The sequence below is a fragment of the Thunnus albacares genome, chromosome 15 (genome assembly GCF_914725855.1).
Source record: "Thunnus albacares chromosome 15, fThuAlb1.1, whole genome shotgun sequence".
Lineage (NCBI taxonomy): Eukaryota > Metazoa > Chordata > Actinopteri > Scombriformes > Scombridae > Thunnus > Thunnus albacares.
In genome coordinates, this window is record NC_058120.1 from 11862799 (window position 1) to 11874447 (window position 11649).

At 42.5% G+C, this 11649-nt stretch overlaps 1 protein-coding gene across 1 annotated transcript in view; it reads left to right on the forward strand.

The window, feature by feature from the left end:
- Nucleotides 1-10607, forward strand: part of crim1 (cysteine rich transmembrane BMP regulator 1 (chordin-like)) — a 33731-nt gene extending 23124 nt beyond the window's left edge. Inside the window, exons 9-15 of the mRNA XM_044375062.1 lie at nucleotides 1194-1315; nucleotides 3086-3304; nucleotides 5314-5529; nucleotides 6672-6893; nucleotides 7659-7781; nucleotides 8484-8662; nucleotides 9102-10607. Coding sequence (XP_044230997.1) covers nucleotides 1194-1315; nucleotides 3086-3304; nucleotides 5314-5529; nucleotides 6672-6893; nucleotides 7659-7781; nucleotides 8484-8662; nucleotides 9102-9296 — 1276 coding nt within the window. The 3' untranslated portion in view covers nucleotides 9297-10607. The remainder of the gene's footprint in view (nucleotides 1-1193; nucleotides 1316-3085; nucleotides 3305-5313; nucleotides 5530-6671; nucleotides 6894-7658; nucleotides 7782-8483; nucleotides 8663-9101) is intronic.
- The last annotated feature ends 1042 nt before the right edge of the window (nucleotides 10608-11649 follow it).

An 11649-nucleotide genomic window follows, 5' to 3' on the forward strand; every position in this document is an offset into this window, starting at 1 on the left:
ACACTGGAAATTGTGCCGAGCCAGCAGTCCCAAGGCTGGGGCCCCCAATGCCTCCCGAAGCCCCTCTATCCCCCTGGAGCCCAAAGCGCTGCTTGGCATTCCACACACCATCTTTAAACAAAGCCTTGCTCTAAGGTTGCAGCACTCTCTGTCTCTGTATTTGTACAGTGAGGCACTGGCCAAGCCCTCACAATGTTGTTTCAATAGCCGTTATTGCTGTTTCAGCATAGATAGGGTTCTCTGTTTGCTGAGCCTGACATGCTCTGTCCTCTTCATGAGACACTGCAGTGTGCATGGGTTCGAGGGTTCTTTTATTTACACTGCCCTGGCAGATGAAGATTAATAGAGTAATTACCCAGACCTAACTAGGCCACCGCTTCATAAAATAGGTATCATCACTTACCTTGAGGGAGAGACAGAGGGGGAGGCTAGCTGGTTGGGAGAGCGAGAATGAGACAGGGAGGGATAGAGAGGGAGTCTAGAACGACATAAACGCAGATACAGATAATTCTTTCATTTCGGGTTTGACAATTTATCAACCTGCAGCTCATTCATGTTTTATTAGGCAGATAATTTGATCCAACTGGTCTATTTCTGGTCTCTGCATCTTCTGCACTTAATACTGCTCCTTGCTCGTTGCTTTGCTCTGGTTCAAGTTTTAATTCTAGTCAGTTTAGTAAAATTTTCTCTCGATTTACAAATCACCCATCAGCGTATACTTGACCATATCTGTCCTTCCCTTTACTCCCCAATCACTGTGCCCACATTAGTTCTTGTCTCGCTGCTGCTTTTCAGTGCTCTTATGTGTCTGCCAAAGGCTTTTGGAGCAATAAGGATGCAACAGGGTAAATTGAAAGCATCTGAAATGGCTTTAGATTGCTCCTTTCGTTGGTATGATGTGCAAACCACAGGGATCTCACGTGTTGGCCTTTTATTTGGCCTTCTTCAAAGGCAGCTAATATAGAGAAGGGAAAGCAGGTCCAGATGTTGATAATACCAGACTTGAGCATCTGGCATTCACTGTACCACAACATTATCATGTTGATCCACAGACTTCTGCTCATCTTGGAGATATCCTCAATGTGAAGCAATTTTAAACTCTGTGTGAGCTTCAAAGGAGCAGCATTGTTTACTTCCTGACATTCTCTTTGGGTAAATGAGTTGTACATGTGTGTTTGCATGCGGCCCTGCAGGAGGAACAAGCATGGCTGCGAGATGTGCCGTTGTGTCAAGTGTCCCCCCTTCACCTGCGACAAACACTGCAGCGACGGCTACCGACAGAACAGGAAGGGCTGCTCTATCTGCATGTGTAAAGGTAAAAATCAATACTGTGCCAATAGTTATGAGATGATCACCTGTGCTGTAACTTGTTCTATACATTTATCCTACTATTTAACTCAACTGAACAGTTCAGAAATTTAATTAATTCAAATGTCCATTTTAGAAATGGAATACAGAAAACAAACCAATTTGAAGGAGAAACACTGATGTTTCTCAGTAAGTCTGTCTGATTTTGGTCCAGAGGAAGACTGAGCAACTAATAGGTATAAACTGTAGTATTATATATTAAATACATGGGCCCCACTCTCCAGAGGATAATTCTTAATGATTTGTTGACCCCCTCAACCTTTCCATTAAGGCCTCCACTGGGGTAGAACTTCCACTTGTAAACCAGAAATGTAAACATCTGATCAGATTGCCATGAGTTTTAATCAGCATTCATCCTCCCCAGAGGAGAAACCTTTTTCATTCTGGACTCAACCTGATGTGGATATTCAGGGTCCCCAGAGCATGAACCCTGCTGATTGTGGCGAGATCTTGACCTTTCTTGTGCTGCCAGTCTCTAGCAAAAAAAACTCATACAAAAAAATTGAAAAATGAAATACTGTTGGTATAATATCTTGAAATTTACTGAACACTTTCCATCTCTACAGCATTTTTAACCTAGATCCCAATATGATATTATATTGATATATTACCCACACTTTAAATTGATTATATATATTTACCTCTTGATACATAATTACAGTTTCACCCCAAGGTCTTAATTTTAGCAGTATAAAGGTTAGAGGATGGAGGATGATAGGTGAGCTCTGTCAGAGTTTCTGCCTCTAAGCTGCAGTTTTGATTTCGTGTGACCTTTTGCTGCTCTGCTTTGCAGACTTTTATGTTTGCTTGTTTTGGTTCATGTTGGTATGTAGCTTTATCCGGTAGCTCTGTGTGCAACTCAAATTAGATTCCCTCAACGCCCAAGTTTAAAAGCAAGTATGTAGATGCCATATTTATGCTGTGCCATACTTTGTGTGATGTGTTTATTTTGCCAATTTAGCTGTATTATAAATATTTCAGCCTCAAATATGCTGTGGTAAGATGATCAGTGCGACTGGCTCCTCATCTCCATAAACAGAGGGACACACACAGACCAACACCTACTGCAAATAAACCTCTGTTTACCTGATTTTGAAAGTCTTGGATAAGTCTCTCTGTGGACTACTAAAATATTTAGGGATAGGAGTGTGTGTGTTTTTGAGATTGAAATGAAAGAGAAGAGACGTCTAAACATCTGCCAAGAAACACCTTTTGTTTCTCATCCCAGTGAATCCTTACAAGCATTAAGAGCCGCGCTGACTTTATAACATTGCTTGGGCCCAATTATTAGCAGCTTGGGCCCTTTGTAATGTATATGCATTCCTGAGCAACAAGATTTTAGTTTTTTTTGTATGGTTTGTGTTTTTTGTCTCTTTTTCAGGTGACGAAAATCATAGGAAAGTTATTAAGCTTTATTTGTAGCTGGATCGTAAATTCATCACTGGCAAATAAATATGCAGTAAAGATCAAAAATGCTCCAGTGTGTGGAATCATAACCCCTTAGCTTTCACTTTCGCCTCTAATGAAATTGGACTCAGGACAATAACACTGAGCTATTTTACTGTAAATCATAAAAGTGTTTAATGAAATTTCCACACTGGATTTACAAGGTTCCTTGCTTTACCACACAATGTAGCTTTCTGAATTTTCACACTGCTATTTCACAATTCCACAGCCACCCCAGTAATGTCTGTGCCTTTTATGTTTGTCTCTCTAGACAGTGGCCGTGTCCCAAGCACCACCGTCCCGGCCCCGATGCCCAGTTATTGCCTCACCTCCAATGGGCACAGATACGAGGAAGGTGACAGCTGGCATGATGGCTGTCGTGACTGCTACTGCCACTCTGGAAGGGAGATGTGTGTGCTCATATCCTGTCCTGTACCCAGCTGCGCTAATCCAGTTGTGAAGCCTGACCAGTGTTGTCCTACGTGTGAGGGTATGTCTTTGCAATTCACAAGAGACTTTATTTCATATCCAGTATTAAAGGGTATTTCCAAATTATTACAGCGTGTTTTGGCAATCAATCCTATCTGAGATAATAACATTGTGCTCACTGAGTTAATTGCTGACATCTGGGAATGAAAGTGTGATGGGGAAATAAACAGATGATCTCAGATGATCAGACAGGTTTTAAACAAACCCCTCGGTTAGCCAAACTTAACAGGGAGAGAAAATGAAGATGAACTAAAACTAGTTTAGTTCACAGATTGATTTTATCATTGAAATAGGACCTACCACACAATTTTATACTGTTTCAATTTCATTTAGCAGACATTTATATCCAAAACGACATACATCTGAGAGTTAATACAACACAGGCAAGGATCTAGTCAGGAGAGAGCAATGTGAGTAAGTGCCATAAAGCTAAGTTCAAGTCTGATAGGATGTAGGTGCCAACAGGCAGTGCACAGAGGCAATGCATAGAGTGCTTAGAACCGGATTTTTTTTTTTCAGTCCATCAGGTATGAAAGTGTTTGTGAAAGAGCTGGGTCTTTAGCTTTTTCTTAAAGATCGAGAGGGACTCTGCAGATCTACTGGAGTTTGGTAACTCGTTCCACCATCAGGGAACTACAGAGGACAAAAGTCTAGCCAGCGACTCAAGGCCCTGTTGTGGTAGTGTTGTTGTACCAGGTACCTTCCATTGGCAGAGCGTAATAAGAGGAAGAGAGCGTAGACCTGAATGAGGGAGTTCAGGTAGGCGGGAGCGGTTTTATTTGCTGTTTTGTAAGCGAGTGTCATGGTTTTGAATTTGATACGGGTAGCAACTGTGAGCCAGTGGAGGGATATGAACAGTGGGGTGTCAACATGACCACACACGCCCTAGTTGCATGCTCACAGTTTTCCTGTGCAATGGGAGATTATTGCCAACATTAAGGGTGCACTCACTTTCATGACTTCATTGTAGGGATGTCACCATGTTCCCAGAACTCAGCAATGACTTTGATAATGAATGAAATGATGGATAAAATATGAAATACAAAAATACGAAATACGACACAACTTTTAGAAATCTTCTCCTGATTTAAAAAGACACCAATGTAAGATCAGTTTGATTGTTTCTTGTGTAGTTCGACGTATTGAAAATCCTTATTATCTCACATAACAAGTGACAATACTCTGAATCAAAGTCACCACTCCACAAGTATCAACATACAATATGTCACCTTTTGGTGAATTAGAACTACTGAAATTGCTCTACAACACATGTCAATATTCACACACATTCATACACTGATTGCAGAGGCTGCCATGCAAGGTGCCAACCTGCTCATCAGGAGTGACATAGCGCTTTTCTTATCCAAAGCGCTTAACAGTACAATGTTTCTAATGTTCACCCATTCACACACACACTCACATATTGGTGTATGAGTATCTTTGCTCGGGGATTGAACCACCAACCTTCCGATTAGTGGACGACCCGCTCTACCTCCTGAGCCACAGCCGCCCCCGCAGTTTCTGTCTGTTTCTTTAAAAATGGAACGTACACTTTTTTAACCACAACCCTCCAACTCACGCGGGATATTTATGGAGGAGTGACTCAGTTGGCTGTTTAAATATTTAGGAGTGAAAGAATGTCTACAAGTTTCAGAAGCTACACACACTTTGCAGTCAAGGGACGACAGGCTAACTCTTTGCAGATGTCGGCTACTCTGCTGGACAGAAAGATGTTTTCAACTAAATTAGTGTCAAAACACGACTTGGACACCACCCTATACTGCCTGAGGCTTCTTTTTAATGGATAGAGGTCTCTCATGCATCCTTATTCTAGTAACCTATGACTCTGTTTACTCTCTGGAGATCGTTGTTTAACTTCATCATGTAACAGTTATTGTTAAAGGCTGAATGAATGTTTGTTTGGTGCTGAAAGCAGACCAGAATATGAATTTGACAGCAGAAAACACACATGACAGTTTCCTTTCTTTCTTTCCTCCTCTTCTACTGTAGATGAGTCAGGCAGTGGTCAGCCAGAAGGGATGGACATGGTTGTGTGCAGAGCCCCTGGGGGAGAATTTTATGTGGAGGGGGAAACCTGGAACCTGGACGAGTGCACACGCTGCACCTGCAGGAAGGGACGTGTCCTGTGCGACACTGAAGTTTGTCCCCCGGCTCTCTGCCAGACACCTACCAAGAACAAGGACACCTGTTGCCATGTATGCCCAGGTAACTTGAAAAAGACCAGGCAAGGGCAGGGAAGCAGGGGTAATTTCAGAAGAAAAACAAGAGGAGCTGAATAACTCCAGGAAGGGTTGTGGGTAGAGTAGTATAAAGCTATCTTGGATGTACTATCAGCATGTGGTTTTGGAAGGTCTTGCATGTTGCACTCCGTCGGGCAGTTTTATGTCAGGCACACAGACTCATAAAGAAACCAGCCAAGACCGGTTGGGTTTACATAGTGATCCTCCAGGCAGGCTGCAGCACATGTGGACTGCTTTCACCCAGCAGCCCACACCGGAGGTTCATCTATCTCTCTCTTACTGCTGGAAAGGCAAGAATACAGCTAATCTTGCTGAATCAGTGCTATTCCTCCGGTTATGGGAATATACTCTGACACAAATGTCTAAGCGAACACAAAACCGCACACATATTTTATTTACAACTGCACCCAAACACTCAAGTCTCTCTCATACACTTAGAAACAACATATTCCAAGCACTCCCGAGCATGAGGCCCACAAATTAGCAATGCATGACTGCGCCTGTGAGCTGCTCCTTGAGAATGCCGGCTTGCCTTATCGCTGCATCTCCCTTCAAAAAAAAGCAGATTGTCAGAGGCCAGCCTTTGATATATGGGGCTGGTCACCAGGAATGTGGGAATAATACACATCTAACTGACAGGCCCTATGATGTACAGTAGGGTAGTGCAGTGTGTGCATGCTAACGAAGTCTTAAGTCATGAGAAGGCCGTAGATCTCAGGCCTCCGGGAGTCTGATGAGACAGAGAGATAAGGCCTGAGACTGAACTGACATCTGCCATATGGAATCACTTCTGCTTGTGTTTAACATACAGTAAAGCATCTTATCTCGAACGCAACCCTAAAGGCCCAATAACTTGTGGATTGAGATGTTATACAGCAGGGATAAATGCAAGAGCCATGCAGGCCTCTCCATGTAGTTATATACAACTCAGACTAAATTAGGTCTTTCCCTTGAAAGTTGCATTTGTCTACTAACTAGACTTCAGCTCAAATCTGACATTGCCAAGTTCTATTTAGTAACAGAAGAAGCTGGAACATGGCCTACTATGCAGCCCTTAACTTAACATTTGTGTATTTTAACCCTATTTATATCTGTGTGTAACCACAGAGGAGACGCTGAGCCCCTTGCTGCCAGTGAACAACAGTCTGCAGGAGTACTGCATAACCAGCGATGGAGACGTGCTGCTGGCTGGAGACTCCTGGAAGGCCAATGCCTGTACCAGCTGCACCTGCAACAACGGCACTATTCAGTGTTTCTCACAGCGCTGTCCGGCTGCCAACTGCAGGGTGCCCGTCTTACGCAAGGGCCAGTGCTGCCCACACTGTCTCGGTGAGTATTTAAGTTGCCTTTAGTGTATTTTTATTACACTAAAATCTTAGTTTAGACTTACTAAATGTGGTTTATATTCCACACATTTTATGTAACACTTCCACATAGTGAAAGGAACTGTCAAAGTTGTGAAAAACTGCCATCCTTTTTATAATCAGTGGTACCACTGGAACAAGGCACAGCCTGTTGATGGGAAAGTTGTAATTCATAACGCCACATGTCAAAAAGAGGGAGTAACTGAGGGAATGCCGGTTTCCAGACTGAATATGTGTGTATGTGTTTGTTCATTAGTCCTAGCCACTCTGGCGCTACATGGGCAAACACGGCCATTCACGACAACATTCCATGTGACATACACACACAGTCCACTCTGAGCGAAAACATTCCTCGAGCATCCGCACATTCACACGTGTTTCCTGTCCCCGGCTGAATCGGCCCGCAACACTCTCTCTGTGGCAGCACAGGAAGGCAAAGCTCCATGTCAGCTTTTCCTATAGAGGAAAACCTCAGCATAGGCTCCCATTGTTCACTCTGATATGTAGCCGTTTCACCAGGGCTTTGTTTTTGTTATTTGCCCAGGGGAAAACAGAGCTTTTACGTAATGCCTTCACAAAGCGGTACAAGAGGACAGTTCCTATAAACACAGTTTATCAATTGAAACATCAGGGAGTGTATATACTAACTCACAGTTATACATTTCTATGTATGGCATGTTTTGAATTACACCAGTGATATTGGTAATGGATCTTAATCCTGTCTGGACAGAAATGACGACATCAGTGCCAGTGATGGTGTCTACCAACGCCCCCAAGACAACGGTCACTACAACAGTGGAGACCGCAGTGTGGATCACCACTGTCACTATACCGCCCATCATTGCTGACACAGGTAACAACTTACCCACCCATCCCTGTCTTCATCACTCCCCTCCTTACTCCCTTTAATCTGTGTAGTAATAACCTCATCCTAATTATTTGGCATCCTTGGGGAGGTAGAGTTGGTTGTCTACAAATTGGAAGGTTGGTGGTTCGATCCCCCGGCTCCTCACGTCCACATGTCTAAGTGTCCTTGGGCAAAATACTGAATCCTAAATTGCTCCCGAAGGCTGTGCCATGGGTGTGTGATTGTGTGTGTGTGAAAGATTGGCACTTTGCGTGGCAGCCTCTGCCATCAATGTGTGAATGGGTGAGTGTTGGCATGTAGTGTAAAGTGCTTTTGAGTGGTTGGAAGACTAGAAAGGAGCTATATAAATGCAGCCTGTTTACCATCATCTCCCTGCCAATGCCTGCGAGTGTTTATAGTTATGGTTGCCTTGATAAATGAGTGAAATTTATATTCATGTATACTGAAGTAAAACAGTAATGATAAATGGACACTGGCTTAACATGATCTCTCTGGAGACACCCTGTGTTCATTTTTCTGTTATGTACTGCGCCAGGATATCTGCCAAATGCTAACACAGAGACATAAGCTGTTTTTGATTTAGATTTAGTAATTGGGAGGTTTCACTTATGAAAATATTGGATGGAGGCAGAGGAGCTTTCTGTTCCGAGTTGTATGTCCAATATTGATGTTGTCCATGTCTGACAGATGAGCCAGGTTTGGGTGAGAATTACCCCAGCCAAACAGAGATGGCCCTCATCTACCAGTCAGCCGCCTGGATCCTGGCAGGCCTCCTCCTGGCTATCATCATCTTCCTCATTGTGGCATTACTCATCAACAAGAAAAAGAAGTGGGTGCAGATGTCCTGCTACAGTGCACCAAAGAAGGTGAGAAGTTAACTGTAAATCACATAAATCTGCTCATTATTTTGAAGCACTGGCGTAAAATGGTGTTAAATTGCACACACACTCTTGTACAAATGGCTGTGTCTCCAGCGTTAATCTGTCGATGGGTGAAGAGGAGATTTCCTTGATCTTCCAGCCTCTGCTACAGTCTGTGCTAAAGCTGTCATTCAGTTAGGATTAATGTAGCTTCCCCATGCTTACTTCTTAACCTGCACTTTCAACTGGAAACAAGGTCATGTTAGTCCTAACATAGATGACTTCTGATAAATGCCCTGTGACAAATTCTGATTTTCTCACACTACAGACTCATTTCATGGTAGATTTTATGACATACTAGTGCACGCTAACATAAATTAGCAAGCATTCATCAATACTAGCTGTCAAGACCAACATTCTGAACAACAAAACTTTTCCTCCACAGACGGTGATTCTGAAGAAGCATGTAAACAAGAACTCGGTGGTCTATATGGAGCCCTCCAAGGAGAACAAATTTCAGAATGTGAAGAACGACTGTGGGATCATCCACTTCTCTCCAGAAATGAGCTCCCCCTCTGGGGACAAGATGACCATCCCCAGGGCCAAGCTGAGCATGGGCAACGACTGGACGCCGCGCTAAAAAAACACCTCTCAAACTCAGCCGATCAGAGCTGTCCAGCACCTCCCACTCTCTCTTTACTGCTGTATCCACGGTGATTTGTGTATCATTACACGCACCTTGGGCGCCGCCTCGTTCCCACCCTTCTCTCTGTGTGACAGTACAACTGAGGATGCTCTACAAGAGACAAAACAAGTGACCTCTGTTTCTTTTATTATGTGTCCATATTCTTTTGTGTTTGGACCTTTACCATGGCAACTGGGTGGAGTGAGATGCTGGGAGGTGGATGGACAGGTGGACAGGAAAAAAAAACAAAAAAAAAACGGACACAGCCACGCTCTGCTTTACCGCAGAGAAGGAGGCGGCCAGAGAGGCTCCTCTGTCAGAATCAGACTTTTGACTGTGAACATTGTAATATCATTGCTTATTATTGCCTCCTTTTGAAACTGGAACTTTGAGGCAAGAAGAGGAAGATAAAAAGCTTTAGGACGGGGGTTTGGGCTGTAGTTTAAAGGGGTGTACAGGATGCTGCCCCACTGAATGCAGCTGTGCTTCATGGATGTAATCATTATCATCAGCAGGGAGGCCAAAGGAACTGATAATCCAGTTGGATCAAATTATGTTAAGCAGCCAAATCATAACATGTGAGCAGCGCTTTATAGACCCCCAGATCCTAACCCCTGCTTTAGAATGTGTGGTTTCCATCTTAGTTTTTGTATATTGCTACAGTATTTGTACTAGTTGTAGTGTTGTTCTTGGCCACCTCTTGTTTTTATTGTGGGTGTCTACATGGGGCCAGATTAAAACATTTTGAAAATGCTAGTCTAAACATTCCCCCCATCATGTTCAGGAAGGACACACTTCCCAAATAATAGACTTGACCTGAGTCATTCCATTCAGAAAACTCCCCCAACAACAAACCGCAATGTGTCCGAGATACAGTAACCAATACAGTCTTTCCACTCAACCTCACCCAACCTAGGCTCTTCCAGAAGGAATCAGTCGTACTTCATCATCTCAAAATCTCAGAGTTGAAGTCAAAGTGGAGTGATATTCATCCAGGAAGAATGTCATTTTATTGACTGCAGAGGAGACAAAATGGTGCCAGACGCTTCATCTGGACCTATGAGGAATGTCTTTGATACCACGCTTCATAACTTTATTCACAGCTGTGTGTGTGTGTGCGTGTGCGTGTGTGTGTGTGTAGCTACTGTTCACACCGAATGTTAGTGATGGTTCGTAATAATTCTTTTTAAAGCCTTAATTCTATAGCCTTAATGCATTTTCTTTGTTTTCTTGTTTTCATTTAATAACTGTGCTAGCCGATATCAAGAAATCTTAAAAAAATGGTAATATATTCATCCAATATTCAGATTGTTTGTGTCGTACAGCATACAGTTGTCACTGATGGTTCTCATCAACTCATCATATACTAGTGAAATATGTGACATGTGGAAACATGAGAGTCTAAGGGGAGCTTGTGAGTAACTGTACATAATTGTACACATTACAGCATCAGAGCGTGTTAAAGAGACGTAGCACTTTTCTTTGGAGCCAGTGTTTTTTAGAAAGTCCACTGTGGGATTCTTGGAGGGATAAAGGCCCTAATCAGGGATTTGATAGGCATATTAAGCACACGGAGATGTTAAACCACTCAAGTGAACACGCTGTTGCAGCTGGAGGCTCCGTACCAATCTGATCAGTACGGGGAAGGATAGACTCGAAAAGCATTACGAAATAAATCGGGGTTTCAAAGGAAAGGCTTTTGGATCAGAGTTCTCAATCCATTGCCAATTTCTCAATATAAAGACCATTCTGATGCCAAAATTGGTTGGAGACCAATTTATATTGAGGTGTTTTAGTAACTCAGTAGATCTGTGTCGGTTTGAATCATGACCATGTGCTTTAAAATGAAGAGACGACTGTAAAAGCTTACGCAATTCTTTGTTCTTCTATGTGTAAAAAAAAAAAAAAAGAAAAGAAAAAAAAAGTAGTTTAAATTAGTAGGACAGAAGAGTACCTTATTTATTTTTTCACATAGCTTTATTTATTAATACTAAACTATAGTTTGAGTTTTGTTTTTTGTTTTTGAAAAATGAACTTTGGTAGCCAAAGCTGCTGTACATTTTAGACCATTTACCATTTCTATCTACTATATTCTATACAACCTTATTTATTTCACTGTTGCAAACCTTGTAAATATGTTTCCTAGATGATGAACTGTAACATTTACACTTATTTTGAAAAATAAATGTGTGAACCAAAGTGGCCTGCACTGATGATACTTAAAGTGGGTTGGAGGAACAACCCCCTAAGGTTGAGTGATGTCATCCAAGATGGTATCTGTTAGTGGTTTTTACTTCACTTGCAGAAT